We start from the raw sequence: 22,491 nt of genomic DNA, 5'->3' as shown, positions 1-22,491 counted from the left end.
AATGTACACCGCAAACATGTGCGGTATCATGTGGACATGTGAAGATGGTGTCCCACCGCATGCACCACATCACAATGGCTGTCACGGTGCAGTGTTATGTGTACAGTGTACAGATACAATGTATGTGTAACAGTGATGTCTGTGCAGGTACGTTTGCTGTGAGCTGTGTGCATAGCTGTACGGTGTGTAGTGCGGGCTCTGTGCCACTGCACAGTAGCAGGACACAGCTATGTGTCTGTGTGATGCTTGACCTTGACGCATTACATTGCCATGTCTGTAAGTCAGTTCAGCTGCTCAGCAGCACGTATATGGTGGACATTGGAGGCACCTGTAGTAGCTGTGGAGAGGCATTCCATGTCACTGGTGTACTACATCAGATGTCCAGGGGGTCCACTACAGTGATGAACCCACTATGTGTGTACAGGGTGCAACGGTGAGTACCCACTGTGGATGTGCTGTGTGGCAACATGCCTGTAGGTATCAACCATGGCCTTGTCTGTCTGAGTCATTGACAATTGTGTGTGGTAGACATCGTGCACACGGCCCTGTGGTGGCCCATGTGACATACACCCATACTAGTGTGACGTGTCACATTCTCTACGGATATGCTGACAGTGTGGATGTCTGCTATGTTGTGCATAGGTCATACCATGGTGTGACAATGCTGCAGCCAGACATCCACGTGCATGGGACATGGCATGCGCCATGTCACAACGTGCACCCGATGCAGGGGCATGGGTCACATTGGTAACACCTGTGCTCTGGCCAGATCACAGCTCACTATGTGGTACTGTGTGCATACTGCACTGGCATACCAATGCATACTACACATGCAGCCATTGTGTAACACCTACACCATTGTATGCATAGCTGAATGCACGTAACACACCAATAGGTTGTGTGGTGTCATACCACTCTACGGTAACGGGTGTATCTACTGTACATGGGTGGTGTGTATGTCGGGTGGTGCGAGCTGTATACCGTGACGGGGGCACACACAGGTGAGCATGTCATGCCTAGACACATGGGGAATATCAATACAGCAGAACATGCGTTTGACTAGCAACAGACTTACCTGCAACAGACCCTTGTCCTTGCGACATGCCAGACGTACCTGTAAAGGCATTACACAAAGGTATACACATTAGCCATTACTATCTCCACGGTCAGCACTGTGCATGTCACATCATGCATGTGTGTGGTAGCATGTGCTATGCACATGTCTGCTAACACAACATAGCATACAATGGTTTGCATCTTGTGTGGCCATATACCTGGCATGTATTGCTATATCATGTGTTGTACTATGACACCCACACCCACGTCGCCTATCATACAAACATGCAACACTGACTTACCATGCGGCTCCAGGCTCATAGCTCGGGAGACACCCACCTCCACGATGGACGCAAGTGGTTCTGCGTGTTGTTCCGTGGGTGTCCCCAGACTGGCCAGGAGCTCCTCCGTAGCTGTGAGTGGGGGCTGTGTTGGTGGCCCACCACCTGTCCCACGTTGTTGCCTGGCGATTGCAGCAGCACGCTGTCTTGCATGCCGGATCAGGTCTGTGCAGTGCCTGCGGATTTGTTGGTAGCTGCGGTTGTTTCCGCCCACGCTGTTCACCCTCCTGCACATCTCCTCCCACATATCCTGCCGTTCCTGTGCCTGCTGTGGCACATGGCTAAACAGGGCGTTGTAGTTACTCTGGAGGTATGGTATGATGACCTCCTCCTCCTGTCGGCTAAATGTTGGAAGGCGGGAACGTGGCATTATCTGGAAGACATAATGATGGTGGCAGGTCACATTCACACTGCTGTGCTGGCATACTGTTGGAAATACATTGCTATGACATGTACGACATCTGCACAGTGATCTGTGAAGGGCATCGTGGCGGTGACACAGCCGATGTTGTGGCTTCACACCATTGAGCACTGGGTGTCACATCATATCTGTGTGCCACCCCATCACACTGTGCATGCACCATGTAGATGTTAGCCTGCCATGGACATGTGTACCTGGCTGCACCTATGTCCATATCAGTTGGCATAAGTCCCCATGTGACGTCTGTGCTACTGTTCACCTGGACGCTGTGTATATGTCAGTACACATCACGTCTGTGTCCATTGTGAACGTCAGCAGCGGCACTGTACACATACACATGGACACCTGCACATGCATGTGTTGTGCCATGTACTTCCACACAGCACTGTACCAGTGCTGGACAACTTGCCACAGCTCACCTGTGTTACGTATGTGATAGACATGGAGCAATGTGTAACCATGACACATTAGCAGGAAAGGCCATGCATAGCATGTACACACACACATTGTGCAGAGCGTCACACAGCACCTGTAACATGACAGGGTGCATCGCCGCCACATTACTACTGTGTATGGTTGATAGTGAGAGTGCCTTTTGTCCATTGCACCATGTGGGACTGTGATAGCTCATGCAGCCTTGCTGGTCAGCTCTGCATGATATGGCAGGGTATGCCACATACATGGCACTGGGTGTGACCCACCCGGGGGCTGACGGTATTGGCAGGGTGGCTGTCCATTGCATATGTCATAGCTGTGTGAATATGGACATTCAACATGTTTATCACCATGGTGTGGACACTGTCCTCCAGCGAGGTATGCTGTACGCTGCTTGTTGAGGGTGTGTGTGGTGCATGCAGGTATCACACATCCATACATACACTGTAGCCCTGGCAGGTGCTATGTGCTGGGATGTTGATCAACACAGTGCTGTATGTGTACACACACCGCTATCCCATGCACATGGATGGCTGCCTGAACTGATGTGGGTAACACATATGTGTACATCCATTGCCCGCTGCCACCCACATGTCTGCTGCTGCACTACACACCGCCATCCCTCCCTGTGTGAATGTGGTGTTGGCCTCAGCAGAGGTATCCATGTATGGGGACAGGGATGTTCACATAGCAGGCCCACTGATGGTATCGTCGATCTGACCATACACATATGATGCACACCTCACACATACAACCCATTCATATTGTTGTTCACAACGGTGACACAGCTATATTGCTATGCCGGAGCCATTCACAGACATACATACACAGAGGCATGCACGTCCATCTGTGTCATTGCCTGGACTATTGGTGTGGTTTGGCACCTAACGTGTTTGACTGCAGGTGGCGCAGACCTACTGTGCACATGTCTACATGGTAGGCCTGTTCTACGGTAGGCATCTGTGATGTGCTGTGCACATCTCATATCTGCACATTTGGTTGGTGTCCATCGGTCCACGGGCCAGTGGTGGGACATACAGGGATGTTGCTGAACATATATGCATGCGACCCTGTACAGCTGTGACGCTAGCCTCTCAGATGCTCATGTGTCATGGACGTGAACACCGTACACACACATGTGGTTGTGGGCCGCCGTCCGTACCCATCTCCACCTGTGGGTTGCTATCATCCCACACACTCCTTGTACTGTATGTTCAGGCTATGCACCTATGTGGGGCTTGTGTGCATGCAATACGATACTATGTGCCTTTGCACCCATCACAGACATTGTCACACAGGTACACTGGCAGCCATACACATCGCAGATTGTTGTCAGCACGTCACATGTGGTACACACCTAACACATCTCCTGTGGGACATGGTAATTTGTATGGGCATGTCCAGTAGTGACATACCACAGCTACCCCTACATGACGGCTATGCAGGACATGTCTGTGTACATCTACTGTGACATATACACAAGCAATGCCCCCCTACCTACATCACATGGTACTACCTGTGGAGTATGTGTGTCTGCATCCATGCTATGGCCATAGATGACAATTGTACATCAATATGTGCAACATACCTCAGTGGGGGTTGTCATGAGCACATGTTCCATGTGTCAATGCATTGTTTGTGTCTGTTGGGTGGTCATTGTTGTGCATGGTTTACATGGCTGACATAGTGTACTGTGTCTGATTCCAGGTACTTCATTGGGCTACCAGCATTGTACATTTCTACAGCACATTCCAGCCATCATGTAGCCAGCTTAGATGACAGTGGGAGGTGTTCCGCCATGTGCACATATGTCACACGGTACAAGGGTGACTGACACACATTGTCAGGACTGGGTTCTGACTGCTGTGGCTGTGTGTACCGGTGTTGACAACCATGACTGCACCAGATGGTGTCTTCTGGATGTGTGACATTCACAACAAACACCCACATTCACATAGCAGCACATCGTCCATGACAATTGACATTCCTGCATGAACACTGTGTACGGTATGTCTGTATGACCACTGCATATATCACTGGTGGCCACCAGCATGGCTGCCTACAACAGCAGTGTGTATCCTGTGCAAACATGGGTTACACCAGTCGCACCACACCTGTGTCAGATGGCCCTGTAGTGGGTGACAGTGCAGTTCCATTCATCATGTAACAGTATACATCGTGCACCAGTATGTTGCAGACATGTGAACGGCTGTGCTAGTCGACATATGCACACATGACACATCACCTGGTACACCGTGTCTGCCTTGCCACCTGCTATTGTGACCACCCTGTGATGACATTGTGGCGCCCACATGGACTTGGACATGTGATGGCTCAATGGTGAATTAACCGTCCAGGTGTGTGTCTAGCCAGGTGTCCAGTAGCCAGTGGTCTGCATGCAGGGATAGTCTACATTGGCCTACTCTGTCACTGGGACTGTTGACTATGGTCATACTGTTGTTATGCAGGCATGTGCTGTTTTTCCAGTCTGATAGTCGTGTTCAACCACACTACCGTGGCACACATGACGTGTGGACATCTGCCTAAGGTGTGCAGCCCACATGTACATCTTCACATGCTATGCTGCCTGTGCAGCGGTGTCACATGTCTGTCTCCGGCAGGGCTGTCACAGGTAGGCACAGCATGCAGTGATGTGTGACAATGCTTACACCCTCCACTGTGCTGTACACTAGCACTGCACACACAGTACAGCACACATGTCATTTATCTGCAGTGCCTGGGACCTGCCTCCATGCCCTACACAGCACACCTGCCAGTCCAGATTGTACACAGATCATACCTCCCAGGCACATACCTGGACTGCAACACACACGGGTGGGTGGTTCCCACACCACACCATGATTTACACACATACTGTATTTTCCCATGACACATTGCATCATAGGTAGTCCATGTTCAGATACCCATGTTCGTGGCCGCTACGCACATTGTGACACGCAACAGTGAATACACTGTACACCACAGGTTACATGCCAGTCGGGTTGGCATACTGTACATTGCACCTAGGACAGTTGCTACTGCTGTGTATTGCCAGCAACACGCCCTTCCCTAGTATGGACTCCCATGTACCCACACATGCTTGGCCATGCAGTACGCATAGCTGGGTGACACATTACACGACACATACTATACCTACACTACCCTCAGCATGCACCAAACCTCCATGTGTCTGTGTGCTAGGCCTACACACCTCCCCCCTCTGTTTGCTGAACATCCGTGCTTACCATCCCTGCTAGCCACACCCTAAACACACAACCATAGCAGCATGCATGGTACATACACACTACAGCCGGTATTACTGACATCCACTGACAGAGGTAGTTGATGGCATGGCACCCCGTACGATGGACAGTCTACGTGCCTATGCCAACACTGATCACAGTGCACTTCTGCTACATTTACACACTGGTAGGGACCATGCTATTCCACACTGAGACATGGTGGTACTGGCCTTTTCACAGACGCCACAGTGGTATTCCTGTTCCATGCACACGTGCTGTATGGGCACATGTGCAGGCTGTTGCACGGTAGTTATGTTCACCTGTGTGTTGTGTGTCACTTGACAGTCATGGTGTGTCCTGCTGGTGCATGACATACTCCACAGCTAACTACCTACACATGACTGCCAGACATTGCAGTGTGGGCCCTCACGCAGTGTGGTGGTATGTCTCTGCTGTTTGACTACATCCACATTCAATGCAGCATACCACGGTCATGCAGGCATTGACGACACAGATGTTGCTGGCATCGTGCCTGCCAATGGGGTACCTACCAACAATACACACTCTCACTCACTACAGGGTTCCAATCCTTGGCTGGACATTGTATTAACCCTGTGGACACATACATAGTACTGCCATGCACATGTTATGTCTGGGAACACAGTCCCAATGTCACCTCCAACCGCGGTAGTTGTTGTATCCCGCCAACCTGGCTGTTACATGTCTCTGCAGCAGCACACGACAGTGACTGCTAGCCCATTCATGTACGTTGTGCACCCTGACCACCACACTACCACATCTATCACACTACACATGGATGGTACTGCATTGCACGTATGGGGCTGCATCTCTACACCCATGACTGGGCCATTCAGTATGGCACTGGGCCACATCTTGACATACATGCTTCACACACTCATTGACTACCTGCATGCCTTTCCTGGCACCCTTGTTGGGCTTCTGTGCGCCACAGCACACCACATCCCATGCTGGCCACCTGTCATATTATTGCATGGATGGTTGGGGTGGTACAGAGGGTATCACATCAGACATGATCCGCTCTTTGCCCTTCAGCACCATTCCACTTTATGCTATTGCCAGTGTACACATCCAGCATCACATCGTACCCTATGTATCGGCATGTTACGCCATGTGCCTTCTGTACAGTTCACACAGTGGTGCAGGCATATCATGCTAACTACAACAAGTCAGGGACATGTGGCATTGCACGTTCCTCAGACATGTGGCCCCTCATGCTCAGTATTTGCATACGTACACTACCTGCTGTCACACAGTACTGTACATGCCTACATATACCACTTCTACATACCTGGCAGCATTCTAGCTCATCCTACTCATGTTGCTGACACCCATACAGGTGTCAGTGTGGCAGATATATCATGTAGATATGATTGCATCAGTTACATCACACATAGTGCATACACATCACCTTTGCATACTGACAGTCATGCGGTGTGTATCACATGGATACTGTCCCTATACAGGCATATCACGTTGTACATGGTTGATGTACACACACATGGCCCACATGGTGCTGTGGTTGCCATATTACACCATGGCGTGGGTACACATGTGCAGGACCACGCATTTCTGGACCGTATGTCTAGCTGATACCTTGGGTGCCCTTGTACCTGTGCCATACACACATGTACACGCAGGCCGTGTTACAATAACACATGTGTGGTGTACCTTACACAATGGATACAACGTTACATGTCTCAGTATAGTCATGCTGTGCTCTCTACCCGGCTCAGACAGTTTACATATGCAAATGACAGTCATGTAACACATCTGTGCTCACCTGCATGCCACTAACACAGGGGTGTAATCTACTCTGCCATGGGCCATGTTCTCCGCAGTACTGATGCATGTAGTACTCCTACATGGCGTTTGCAGTGGGCAGGGTGGGAGGAGCAGTCCTGCATGTGTGCACACATGCCACATTGCTCAGCCCGTTCGTCTGTGTGACATCCACAGACTGGACACACACCATGCTGTGGGACATAGGTCCTGTGCACATCCCACAGGGGCACACTGTGTCACTAGTCATGTGATAGCTTCCTTGCTGGTAGGGTGACACAGACCCATGGTACCACCACAGCAGACGTACTGTATAGACATGACAGTTGACATCCAGTTCTGCCGTTCAGTGGACACTACCATGGGGGGGGTGTCAGTACTGTGTACATTGCACATGTGTTTACACACGGCCCTGCTGGACATCATTGTGCCACACATTGCACCTGCTATGGAACGTTTGGACATGGTCACTTGCTGTTCCCTCCATTTCGGGTACCTATTCTGCTACTACATTGTCCCATATGTGCAGGCCATACATATCTTGTGTATGTACATAACATTAGGCCATCGCTCCATCATACATGCTATGCCTGTGATACTGTCTATGATTTGTGAACATATCCATCATGACAGCTTTGCATTACACATAATTGACATAGTCGCCCCTACTGCGTGGGATACGTGCACGTTGTGCGCACATTCCGTATGACATCGATGGTATATGCCCATGCACATGTGTGCTGTGACACTATACATACATGTCCTATCCCCTGCTGTGGCACTTCATTGTTGGATATCCACTGCCAGCATCAGCATGGGTGGTGGCATTGTTCTGTGTTTGCAACCCCTATGGCAGACCTGGGGTAGGGTTACCACCTGTGCCACTTTGCAAGGGACAGTCCCTCCTTGGGCAGTTGTGTCCTGACAAAATATATTACAAATGGCAAATGTCCTGAGATTGTAGGACATCACTATATCCCATTCTTATGTAAGAGTTGCATAACATACTTATTTATGTATGTACATTCCTAAATGTTACAAGACACACAATGAGCAACTTAACTGCTACAAGACTACACTTTTCTTTATGCAAAAGAGTAGAGTTCTAACCTTTGTACTGACCATGGGTATGTGTCCACCTGTAACATCTGATGTGTGTCCCGAAGATTTCCCACTTTGGCCATTTGAAAAGGTGGCAAGCCGAACCTGGGGTTATCCTGGGTGTGTACATGTTGTCCCACTGCTGTGCACACGTTGTCCACAGTCGTTGGTATGCTGCGCGTTTTAGCATTACATATCCAACCTTCGCCTCTCTCTGCCTGATGGACAGGTATCTTTACCTACACACACCGTTCACATACTGTACAGATTCGTCATACGTATCGTGCGTTACACACCAGTACATGTGGTGGGTTCGACATACCTTTCCAGCCTTTTGTTCTGAGTTCGTCTCTATTCCCTTGTTTCTCCTTCTCTATTCGTGTTAGTCCGGCATGCACATGCGGTTCGAATATCCAGTGAGTCTTCCTTATATTCGCCGTCACCTGAGGCATGTGTGTTAATCAGGCCAATAGCTGTTCCTCGGTGGGTACTTAGGCGCATATCAGCGGTGATCCCCTTCCTTTCGCTCGTTACTGGCGTCGGCACTAGCCCATGGTTCTTTCCTCGTGTGGCCGTTGGTTATTTGCAATACCTTCGTGAGGATGGTATGTATTGTATCATGTTTGTGTGACTGCATCCGCTATGTGTGGTGTCGGGCACATTTCGCTGTGGTGTTAGCCGTGGATTGTGTGTGTTGAGTATGGTATTGTGTTCGACATGTGGGTCCCCGTGTCCTGGCGGCGTCTGTCGATGGCGTTGTGCATTCAGATGTGTTACATAGCTGTTATTTTCCTGTACATAGCGGATGCAAGGATGCATCAGCCGCTGCTAGTGTTTCCCGGGAGCTTGTTGTGGGTATGCCGCTGTCATTCACTGCCTGTATGTGTTTGCTACGGTTTTAGCTGTTATCCCTTTGATATGTGCAATGGGGTATATCTGCGGATGTGGGTGACGGGTACGGGGTGTGAGTCTTGCATTTATACATACCAGATATGCTTGTGTGTGTGCTCCATCCCTGCTTGGGGAGCTGCGGGTTACCTGTCTGTTGTTCCGGGAATGTTTGTTTTGTTGATGTCGTCTGCTGTCGGTATCGCCTGCATGTGTGCTTCCTGCACGTATTCCTCCTTCACATCGGTTATATATCTGCGGATGTTCGTCCGTGCCTACTATCCATTGGCATTTTGTCGCTGATAGTTACGGTGAATGTGGTCCTATACTTGGGGCGGCCTGTATGCTACCGGTAGCCTCCTATTCGTGTGCCGCTTGCTTACACACCGCGGTATTTACGGGACCGTAAGTGTTCACGATCGGTGCCGGGATAGCACATTCGTATTTTTGCCGTACATGCCTGATGCTGTGTAACGTTGCCGACGGACCGTGTGGAGTCTACCTTATGGCCGCCATACCTACGGTCATGGTTTGTACATGCGTCCTTTGCATCTCCTGTTGGCTATGGCCCTGTGGTACACTTTGGGACATTTCCGCTTTGCATCATTTTACGTCGCCACGTGCATAGCCACTGAGGAGATGTCAGTACTACTTTGTGGGTACTGCTGTACATACGCCTATGGTTCCTGTACTGTATGCCTACGCCTGTTATTACACTCCGCCTGTGACATGTCATCTACATACACAGTTTACACTGGCACACACATTACACACACACAGCGGAACACACGACAACCTCACCTCACACATACACATATTGTCGCCATGGCTGTCAACCTTCTATTTCCAGAGTGAGGAACACACACAGTAGTAATGTGAAACAAATGGGCATAATGTGGAACACATAGTAATGGCATAGTGACAACTTCAGCTAAGTAGGTCATAGGTTGATTATAATATGCTGATTTACTTACAGTGAAGAACCTTTACTGACTTACTATGAGTACATTCTATTTACCAGGATGTCATTTATATACATTCTTAACAATGGATGTTTGACAGACATTTTCAATGTGGAACTTGGAGGAACTGCGAGGAACATGAACTGTTTTACACCCCAAATGAGGTACATTCCTCATAATGTCGTACACTTCACTGGTATGCTTTCCGCTTTCGCACCGACGGTTGAACACAATACCTACGTTGGCATCGCCGGTGGCGGCGTGTATCTCCGCACTCATATCCTATGGATATGACACGCACATATCTAGGGTTGCCACCTTTTCAAATACCCAAAGTGGGACATTTTTTGTAGAAACGTCAGATTTTGCATGCAAACACATACCCACGGCCAGTACAAAGGACAGCAATTCACTTTTTTGACAGAATATGAACCTGTAGCATTACAGTTGCTTATTCTGTTTATTATCATATTTAGATGTTTCTTCTACAAAATAACTGTTTTATGCAACTAATAAAGAAATTATGGGAAATAGTTTTGTCCTACAATCTCAGGACATTTGCCATTTTGTCAATGTTTTTGCAGGACACAACTGCCCAAAGGGGGACTGTCCCTCACAACGTGGGACAGGTGGTAACCCTACACATATCCCGTTACTGTACCGTGGACTGGTGACCATCCCGACACGCGGATATGTATTGATGCAGGTTAACATTTCCATGGCTGGCGTTACCTGCCCTGCCCACCCTCCAGGATGATCGGGTTGTCGGTCACTATGTTTACTATGTGGTGATTTTGCGTCTTACTTATCTGTGAACTTGCATCCCTGGGTTCCATATTACCCTGTTGTACTTTATATCTGTGTATGCGCATATATTTCTACATGTGTACTGATATGTATTTCCGTATCTGTGTATGCACATGAGTACATATGTGGTCGACTTGCGGCGATAGTGGCAGCATACGGCTACGCCGTGTGCTGTAGAACCGGCGTGCATTGAGGTGTTGGCGTTCCATGCTCTGCTGGCTATTGGGTGTGCAGTGTTTGGGCGGTGCCTTTGTTGGAGTCACACATACGTCCGCACATACGGTACACATTACGGGCGGACATGTTTGTGTGGCGTCCATTTTACTGTGTGTGCAGGTCAGGAGGTGTCAGTCCATGGGGCCTACACTGTCAAAGTATGTGCTATGCGTTCCCTCTTTGCCAGGGCGTAGGCATATTGGGTACGCCTCTGTCTACCTACTGGGGCTGGCTCAGTGTGTCCATGGCGCTGAACGCCCTGTGCCTGTGCTTGCCCTGGCAGTTGTGGCGGGCTTGGTGGCCCTCCGCATTATGTCCCTGCAGCAGCTGTTTCCGCAGAATCATATTGTGTAGCATACAACATACTATGAATATGTGGGCACTTGTGCCTGGAGAGTACTGCAAGGCTCCACCGGATGTATCCAAGCACCGGAACCGTGATTTCAACATCCCAACACACGCTCTATGATTATTCTCGTTTGTGCGTGTGCCTCATTATGGCGTTCTTGCATGTGTGTGTGTGCATTTCTGATGGGTGTCATCAACCACGGCTCCAGTGCGTAGCCAGCATCCCCACAAGGTGACCTTGTGTGATGTCCCCCCTGGCGAATACCTGATACAGCTGTGAGGCATGCCAGATATGGGAGTCGTGGTAGCTTCCAGGGCTGCCAGCACACACATCCATAATAATGCCCTGCGCATTGCACACGACCTGGCAATTGATGGAGGGGTATCCCTTGCGGTTTATGTAGCGTCTACCCTGCTCCCCAGGTGGTGACTTAATTTCTATGTGCGTACAGTCTATCGCACCCAGGACCTCCGGGTATTGTGCCACACGGTGGCAGCGGCGCATATTGCTAGCCAACTCCTCCTGAGATGTGGGGAAATGTATGTGCTCATGGGCATGTGGTAACATGGCATCCAGGAACTGGTGTAGTACCCTGGATGCTGATGCCTGTGAGATGCCCATTATGTCCCCGGTGGGCCTTTGAAAGGTACCTGTAGCCAGTATTCGCAAGCTCACACATACCTTTGTGTCCACTGGGATGGGCTCCCCTCTGTTGTCTCTTGTTCTCAGGCGGCGGCACAGCTCCACTATTTGCTGTAACGTGTCCCTGTCCACCCTGTAGCGCTCTACTATCTCCAGGTCTCGCAGCCCCTGGTAGGTCACCCTTGGTCTGAACACTCTCCTTCTCCTGTGAGGCCTACGGTAGTTGTCAGCACCACCCTCCGCAACTCCGTCTGTCTCTGCCACATACCTATGCATCACGGCCACGGCGGCACCCAGCATATACATATTAAAAGTTCCCCGTCTGTTTACACCCTACGGTGCGGCGTTTGGGAAATCTCGCTGTGTGTTGTGTGCATTCACATTTAATACTGTTGTGCTGTATACCCGGTGATGTCATTGGGTGTGTCTGTGCGGCCGTATCCACGGATTATTTCCGTGGTTTTACGCTTGCAACTGCAACGGTACTGCCTGTAGTGTTACATTATGGTTGCCTGCATTGCCTTCGCCTGGCATCTTACATTACTGCATCCTGCAGGCACATGGCATATGATGCATTTTATCTGCAGCCGCAGTTATGCTACCTCTGTACTTGGCTGTGCTATTTCGGTTCTTTGCTCTTTGCATTTCTACTACATCCCCTACTATCTTTGCACTCATATGCCTCCCCTTTCCCGTTATGCAGGAGTCTGCATGCAGAGTTATCAGCTGCCGGCGTTTGCCCTTCCTGCATTGATTGGTGTTAATTGCTCATTACGGATCCATTTACACTGCTTCCGCATTTCCTCGTATTCTCCGCATTACCTTCCTATATCCGTGGTTGTTGACGGTGAGGCCGTCACATGACTGGTTTAGGGAACGTAGTCATCCTCATGCACATGCATTTGTACGCGCATTCTGTACTCTCAGCGCATCTATTTCCTAACACGCCAGTCCTGATGCTGTGATGTGCATTGTACAGCCCAGATTTGCTGACCTCCAATATCCTTCCTCCTACAGTGGCACACCCCTCTGTGGTTGACATGTATCTCGTGTAGGCCACTCCTCGGTGTAGTACCGCTACGCCGTTTGCTCCATCCTTACGCCGGCGCCGTTTTTGCGATTCACTATTATCTGCCTCATTTGCATGGAATTGACTACTAATACATGGTTACGGCGCCGGACACCGCCACCACTCCTTGACAACCATTGCGCTGGGGTTGCAGCTTTACATACATACTATGGTGTGTGGTGGCTGTGCAGCTGATTTGTGTTCTACTGCTCTTTTAGGACATTGTCATATTATTTCATTGCTTTGCAACTTCTGTGCACATATCCCGGGGTCTGCTGTTCTTTCTACATACGTGCCATTTATGTCATTTTTTACATTTTGTGCATATTTTCTTTGGACATTCTCAGTGCCTTTCCACATTGGCATATTGCACCTATATGATACCTGACTTTGACAGCCTTCCGTTACTCCTCCGGTATGTTTGGGTAAATGTAAACCGCTTTTTTGGTTTACATTGCCGTTCTTACGCTTACGCCTCGCCACTTCGTGGATCGCTATTTGCCCTCATTTGCATGGTGCAATACCGCACACAGTGTGTTTTGCATACCTACGCCGGGGGCAGAGACGGTCCGGCGCACGCCGGTAGTGCACGTGGAATTCATTCATACCTGAATCGCTAAGCAGCCATATTTGGCGTTATAACGCCGACGCTATGCTGGCGCCTGGCGCAAGGTTCATGAATCCCGGGGCTTGTGTTGCCATACATTGTCTGAAGAATATGTGAAATCAAAGGTATGAAGTGAATCTGGGTGCACAGAAAAAGGGGCATGAGGTGACGTTATGCCATTAAATAATGCCTCAGGTATACCATAGTTATACCATCACTTTAGTCAGTAGATCTGTCCCAGCAATATAATTATATAAAAAAAAAAAAAAAACAGAGAAAGCCATTTAGCTCAAAAAATTATGTAAAGAGTCAAAAGCCCGGCACTCAGTTGTGATTGCAAATGAAGGAAGTCATTCATCTCAAAGAAAACAATGGTGACTTATCGCAGGTTCAGTACATCAGCAGATGATGTTAATGGTGAATCAGAAATCAGAAATATATTCCAGGAACAGAAGATTCATGAGTTAAGAATGGGATACAGTATGTGTCTGTTTCCTTTACTATGTATGCAGTTCTGTTGTTCTCTGTAAAATTTTACTTGTATGTAAACTTAATAATTTGTCAGTGATCTGTCAGTTGATTTCAGGATATCTTGTTAGGATCCATTTTTGAGTGTTGTAAAGAAGATCATTTTTTTTTGTTGTGCTTCACACAGCTGACCATCAGCTAAACTCCAGGAGATGTTTGCTTGTTCATCAGATCTCTTGAACATCCAGTTAGTTCCCCGGACTATCTCTGACCCAAGTTTTTAGCTAGAGAGAAAATCAGACCTGGGAGGAGCATGATACTGTTTCCCAGTGTTATTTTTCTTTAATTCTTCATGCCTTGCAATTGCTGGTAATGCCCTGTGTAATAAATATCAGCACTTCCAGGCTTAATGTCATCAGAATGCCCTACCCACCCACATGCATCACTACCATGCTTGTATTTTTACAGTCTCTGCTAGGGAAATTAATGTGCCAGTGTGCCTTATGTTTGCCCACCAGGATGGACATGTCCATTCATCCTGACTGTGCTTTTACACCAGAGCCATTATTTGGATTTAGGTCACCTGATCTATAATCAGGCCTTTATCCCTCTATTCTAGGACCTAAATATTGTCATCCTTTAAAGCAGAGTGTAGACTACTGATTTTGCGCTGCCTGCAATTATATACCTATAGAAAGTCATTGTTATTTTTGTGATACTGCCCTACAAGATAAGAGACAGTACTTATATTTACTGATCGAATTTGTGCATCTACCACACTAAACTATAGCCATCTGTTTAATATTCCATTGCAAGTCCACAGACACCCATTCTCCTTTCTGGCTGTAAATGTTTATGTATATGTATATGTATATGTATATGTATATGTGTATGTATATGTGCCTTGTTAATGCAAATCCCTTGAACTGAAGTGAGCCATCTTAAGGTCCGCAAACATGAGACAATCAATACATGTTCTCCATCATAACTAAAGCGATTTGACACTCTCACAAGATGGTATAGAGTGACACAGCCTGTATAGAGTATTAATGTCTTGGAACATTTTACATGTTTGCACTTTGACTGAAATATTTTTATGCAGTGAACTTCATACTTATTATAGCCTTAAACTAGCATGATGTAATGAAAATGTGTTAAGAACATACTTTGCTGATGAACTACAGTTTGTAATTTGCAGTGAGGTTATTAAATGTGCTCAGATGAAATAAACGGCTCCTACCTGATGAAGGCAGGGTTATTGAGTTCATTCTTTGACAATTTATTCCACAAAGCAATAGCCTAAAGGAAATAAAATTAATATACAATTATAATTTATTTTTTGAGATATTTATTTTAGTAATAATTCCATAAGGCTTTGTAAATCACAGTATTTACCATTTTATAATGATTTAAATGAAAACAAAGTAAAATTGGCCATTTTGTTTAAGTTTCTAGAAATACAAAACAGTTATCATAAGGATCTTCCATCTAAAGCAAATCAACAGATATGATTAAAAACATGCATGGGAATCTACTCAGAGAAAGCCTGAATTTAAAACACTGTGCAAAACCATACCATAGTCTAGAGTAAAGCTGGAAGAATTCTTTGTTACAACTGAATAGCTTTGCCATCACTGTATTTGCCTCGTAACAAATAATATAATAATGCTAAGCAGGTGCATTTATGATATGCGGTTGGTACTGCTTATCAGTAGCTGATGTACACTTGAAGATGACAGTGCTGCATTACAAATTAAATCAACTATGTTGTCAGCTGGTGTTCTGTAAACCCTTCCCTTTTTATAGAATTATTACATATGTTTGGACACTGTTATTGCAACCATTGACTAAGAAAGACCACACATCATTACTTTCACTGGCTTAGGGATGCCATACTCTTGAAGGCTATTTCATTACCAAAGACTTCCAACCATCTATTTTTTTTCAGAGGAGGGATGCACTACGTTAAAAACATGCCTCTAATTTTTTTCATTCTGTCATTTAAGTCAGCATGAACTTGATCTCGGTCATTGGTCTTCATCATATAATGCAATATTAATTCCAATATATTGAACTGCAACTTTGTTTTACCAGGCTTATTTCTAAATTGTGTGTGGGTTTTAGTATTTCCATAAGCTAAAGAACTTTTCTGGGGTACTCTCTGCACTAAGCAGGTTAAGAGACATGTTTCCTAATTCTGCCTTTAAGGATAAGGAATCAGAATGAATCAGTGATTGCACTAGATATGCCTAGACCCCTTACTCTACCAGTACACATAACTATTCAAGTACTGAAAGCTGTGTATTTGCAGGTCTTGCACCAGTGAAGCCATCTTACCAGAAACAATGTTGTTAAATTAGAACATAAAATTATTTTATCAATTCGCTATTTTTTTAATTAATCTAAGACCCCTTGAATGAACATGTGACATAGTAAATGCAGGATAGGAAGTTCTGCCTCTGAAGCATTCTAAAATATATTTTCTAGCTGGCAGCTTGCATGCAGACTGCTCTGCTTTCAGATTGCTGCATCTTGGAGAAAGGGAATGTCTTGCTCAGTCGACAAATGTTTGATTCTGAAATTTTGCATTATTGCCACAGTCAGCCCCGTTACAGCTTCTAGCATCATTTATTTCAGATTTAGCAGACTTATAATTTTTTTAATCTTGAGTACACCCATTGCATGGGACATGGAGGGTACAAACCATTACTGAAAAGCCTTAGTTCTTTCTTCCCAGTAATGGTTTGCCTGTTGAAAGACTACTGCAATGCCACTGATTCAGCATCAGTAAAAGACAATCTGATGCAGTCTTCATACATTTTAATAAACCTTTCCTTATGATGAGCTTCTGTATAATGTGTATCTTTAAATGAGTAGTACAGTTAGCAATTGCATAATTGAATGGAAAAGTCCTGATAAAAGTGATAATCTAGAAATAGTAAATCCCTGCGGGGTGATCAGAGGTGAGAAACCACTCATTTTTCTTATTAGTCACTGTGTCAGAATAGAATGAAGGGCTGAGCTCAGTTTTAGAGGTCCCCTAAGGATACTTGGTGAGATTGGTCCAGAATATAATTTGCAAGAATTCCTTTCCTCAAGCTGTGTCATGTAATACTGATAGCAGAATGAAAATTTGTTTTGTAAATATTATTGCATCAAAAACACACTGAACAAACAGGTAAGGAAATTAGAAGTCATTTGTTTGTACCTGCATGTAGACCATTATAGAATGTAAAAAAAGCCTTTTTGCTGTACAACAAAGCCTTGCTTCCTGTTTGCAACCCCATGATGTTTCTTTGATAGGTGACATGTTACTGTCAGTGTTTGTTCTCATATTGATGGAATGACTTGAATGGTGTCTCTTGCTTAGGTTAAAATAGCAAGCTCATTGTCAGAATGTACTGTAGACATACAGTAACTGGAAACTATTAGTATGTCATTGAGGTCAAAGGTTAACAAAGTTGAAGTTTACAGAGTTTGAGTCAAATAAGTCATGAGGTGACAACAGCTGCCATTGAAACACACTACATGCAACTGTGATCAGAAATGTATAAGGAGGAACAAAAAGAAATTCAAACATAAAAACTATTAAATGAATATTTTAGCAGTCTGTAAGCCACTAAGGTGTTAATGGGTTGTAATAAATAATCAATTAATCAACAATTGTTCCATGGCCCTGCTTCCCCTCATATAAAGGCAAGGGCATGTTGAAGCCATTGTGACTAGTATATTATATTTATCATGAGTGAAGTGAACAGTTACAAATATTTTAATAAGATAACTCTTAGATCAAAATAACAGCTATTCCATTATCCCTGTGATCTAAGTAGACCTGATGACTAGGAACCCTGAAAGACAGCCCACATCGGTTCAGCCTGTCTTATTTCCACTGGATATCATACCTGCAATGCCCTCTCAACATACCTAACCAATGCCCAAGTGCAGCATTCTAGGCAGTTCACTTCCATATTCATAGGTTCATAGGTAGGTATTAGGCTGTTGGCCCAAGGGCCTATATAAGCCTAGCCAAAAAGGTACCCTGGCTTTCACCACCCAAGAAAATTATTTTCCTGTGCCCCTGTCGAACAGAGCCACAGAAGTGATCCCTGGGGTGAATTTCCTATTTCCCATCCAATCATCAAGATTTTTCTTGAAGAGTGCTAATGAGGAGCTTTGTTTGATATAGATAGGTAGTTTGCTCCAGAGTATGGGAAGTCTATGGGACAGGAATCCATCCCTCCAGCATGTTCTGTTTATTGTGGTGACAAGGTTTAGGTCCCTAGAACGAGTAGCTCAGAGGGATTGGGATTTCTTTAAGTGGAGCATGTTCAACAGCTCTGGGTTTGACATAGCTTTGTACATTAGTCAGAGATTGCCTCTGAGTAGGCGATGTGCAATGGAGTAAAGCTGGAGTTTTTTGCAATGGTCTGCGTAGGGCATCTGTTTGAGGCCAGTAATCCTCTTTGTGAGGTATTTCTGCAGCCTTTCAAGTTGTAGATGTCTTGTGAGGTACATACTAAAAGGGACGTTGTATTCTATAATGGGTCTAATGAGTGACGAGTAGAGGGGAACAATGACCTCTTTTTTCCTGGATGAGAATCCTTTGTTATGAGGTGTGCCACGTAGAAGGATTTCCCGACTACTGTGGCAATGTGATTATCAAAGGAGAGACTACTGTTTACCTGTGTCCCAAGGTCTTATATTATACTTTTGGTGTTAAGTAGACTACCACCTAAATGGTAGTTCATAGGTACAGAGTTTTTACCAAAGGGGATGGCAATGCACTTTTTGGTATTGAGCTTGAGGCCATGGCTTTGACACCAGCCATCTGTCTCAGTGAGGCCCTTTTGTAGGATGTCCACATCATTAGGAGTTTCGATTATGGCTCCTAGTTTGCAGTCATCTGTGAACATCATTAGCCAAAGACCTTCTGTGATAGCCTGTACTTCAGAGAAGTAGATACCAAACAAGAGAGGACCCAGGACTGAACCTTGTGGTACTCCACTTTTCACTGGTTTGAAGTCGGATTTTGAGTCTGCTACTTTCACAGTGTGGGTTCTGTCAGTGAGCCAGTTGGCAACCCATCTTATGACATAGGGATTTATACCTAGTTTAGTGAGTTTATCTATAATTCCAGAGTGGAGGATGGTGTTGAAAACCTTGGCAAGATCTAGATAGGCTGTGTGAACCACCTTGCCCTTATCTACGGCTTTGGTGACTGCTTCAAAGAGGTCTATCAGGTTTAGGAGACATGATCTGCCTTTTACAAACCCAAACTGGGTGGGGTCCAGAGTTTGGAGATTACCAGTGTCTTTGTTTATAAGTTCCATGATGATACATTCCATGGCCTTGCAGACCAGGCTCATCAGGCTAATGGGGCAGTATTTATAAAGCTTACAGGAAAGGCAAGGCAAGGCAAAGTGAAATGAAGCAAGGCATGGCAAGACAAAGCAGCAAAAACTGAAGGTGTATGCCCATGGACCAGTAAATAAATACTGGCCAGCTACCCTAGATCTTGAGCATCACTGGATACCATCCACTAGTGGCATTGGTACTACTGAGACTTTATTTCAAACTCCATTAGTAATAGTGCGGAGGGGAAATTACAAATGCTGTTTGTTAGGTAGAAATGTGAAATTTTAATGTCTAATCAGGTGGGTATTCATTATTTCTGTTTTGAAATTATCCCTTCTACAAACAAATAAGGCATAGTAGCATTAGGGTATGCTTGTTGCAAGTCTTTGTGATTCATGATAACTATTGCATCCTCAGGTTAACCAGCATTCCAGAGATGGAGAGTGAGAGAATACAACATGACGCAGAGATAAAAATTCAGAAGCTGTGAGAAAGCAATGTTAATGCACATATTCCTAAAGTTTTAACAGCTCCTTGCATACTGGTATTTATTTATTTAAGCATTTTAAAAGATGTTCATTTGCAGTGGAAGCTGAGGGAGCAAAACACCTAGGTTAATAGTAAGTAATACAGAAAATAAACATACCAGTTAATAAACATAATCTTTTACTAACAGTTTTTAACATATAATCACAGGTTACACTTAGAAAATGATCTTCTAAAAGTGAGAGCTGTACATTTCACTGACTGTCAACTTGACTGCAAGTCAAACAAAATGCTTTTAGGACCTACAGGAGAATGAGGCACACACTCCAGCAAATGGAGTCCACAGCTGCAATACTGCACTCTCTATCCATCTCCAAAATAAATCAACACTTAGCAGATGGAGACCACCCCTGTTCCATACCTGGAATTATATGTAACAAATATGAAGTGCACAACACTGTACTGGGGGGGTGGACTGCAGAATGCAACATAAACCTCACTCGTCATTTAATCTGTGTAACAGTTGAGTTAATATAAGTCCCTGTGTTGCAGGATGCCTGCTCCCTACAAAATAAAATAGTTTCTTGACAATGAATTAGTGAAAAATGTCAGATGTGCTGTGCTTCATAATTCATTGATTGGACTGTTGTGTAGCTTTTATTCTTAGATTTATTGATCTTTCTATTTGACAAGCAGTGATACGCTCATTTTCTGATTGCCAAGCTTATGGCCTATTGGCCTACAAGAAGCTTGATTGTTGCATATTTATAAATTATACAATGACTGGCCATTAAAATTTAAAAATGAACACACTGATTGGTCAGCCCAACCAGCGTGCCCATTGTAAATCAAGCATATACCAATGGAAAAATGTCCGGTCGCCTGGACTTTCATCTTTTAATATATAATATGTAAATTCTACTTTTTTTAAATTAAAAAAAAAAAATAAATAAGTTTACAAAACCAGAGACTTCAAAAGAACGAGAGAGACAGGACAGAGAAAAATATAAGGATAATCAGGTATGTTATGCAAATGTACCAGATTATCCTTATATTTTCTCTGTTGTCTCTCTCCCGTATGCTTCAAGTCTCCGGATTTAATTACTTTTTAATTAAAAACAACAACAAAAAAAAAAAAAACAACAGTGATCTTTCTTTCTCTGATGCTTCCTTTACACAGCACTGATGTTCTGTGTAAGCATGGGAACACAAGTCCCATATGCATGCGCAGTTTATCAAGAAAGCCCCATAATACCAGGGAAGAACATAGAAGAGCATCATGATGCCATTATACAAGGAGATTATTTAAGAAAAGTAAGTTAAATTTTTCTTAAATAATGTCATTGTAGAATAGCAATAACCTGTTGACTCTTGACTTGTCCTGATTATAAGAGAAAATTTATTCCAATGTGTAAGAAACAGAGAATTTGGGTGCATGGCTGCATAACTCGGGTCTATATTAGAACCTCAAATATTTAACAGTTCGAATCACTAAATGTCGACCTTTAGTGATTGAACTGTTAAAACATTGAATGTTCAGAAAAAAAAAAAAAATATATATATATATATATATATATATATATATATATATATATGTGTGTGTGTGTGTCTGTATATACATGTATATATATATATATATATATATATATATATATATATATATATATATATATATAGATAGATATATTCACATGCATACATACATACACATATATTATAGGTTCATATGATCCTTCTAGGCTGACAACGAATGGAAACCATCAAGAATCTAATCCACATTACCCAGTGCTGGTGGGAGATTAACAGTATCCCCCAGAAAGCAGACTTTTTCCACATAATTCTGGTGAAAATGTGTGATCATTCAGTCACCCAGACTAGATATAATGGTTTCTAGGGAAGCGCTTTGCTTGATTGATGAGGGAAGTCTATTCCAGAAATGAGGGCTACGTTAGGTTACCTCTTTATCACACTATCCACTGATGTTGTGCTAGATTATATTTAAGTGTCTAGAACAGATGTTTTGCTTTATCAATTGTTCTATTTGGGTGAAGAAGTTCAAGGGCTTCTGGGGTTGTTCCTAGCATGGAAAGCAAAGCAGAGATAACTCATCATGAATCTGTATGGTATTAGTAGGAGGACACTTCAGAGAAGCTAAGAGAAGTGAGACCAAAGATCTGTTTTCTTAAGAAAACATTAAGGTCTCTCAAGCTGGTTTTGCTGTTTGA

At 44.8% G+C, this 22,491-nt stretch overlaps 1 protein-coding gene across 2 annotated transcripts in view; it reads right to left on the bottom strand.

Annotated features, from left to right (window-relative positions):
* LOC122813973 (otoancorin-like) overlaps positions 1 to 22,491 on the bottom strand; it is a 656,691-nt gene that overhangs the window by 418,519 nt on the left and 215,681 nt on the right. For both annotated transcript variants that reach the window (XM_044086530.1, XM_044086531.1), the window contains exon 12: positions 15,666 to 15,724. In XM_044086530.1, coding sequence (XP_043942465.1) covers positions 15,666 to 15,724 — 59 coding nt within the window. The remainder of the gene's footprint in view (positions 1 to 15,665; positions 15,725 to 22,491) is intronic.

This window comes from Protopterus annectens, chromosome 10.part0 (genome assembly GCF_019279795.1).
Source record: "Protopterus annectens isolate FY-2018-M chromosome 10.part0, PAN1.0, whole genome shotgun sequence".
NCBI lineage: Eukaryota > Metazoa > Chordata > Ceratodontiformes > Protopteridae > Protopterus > Protopterus annectens.
Note: the sequence above shows the minus strand (reverse complement) of the source record. Positions and strands in the feature narration are given on the sequence as shown.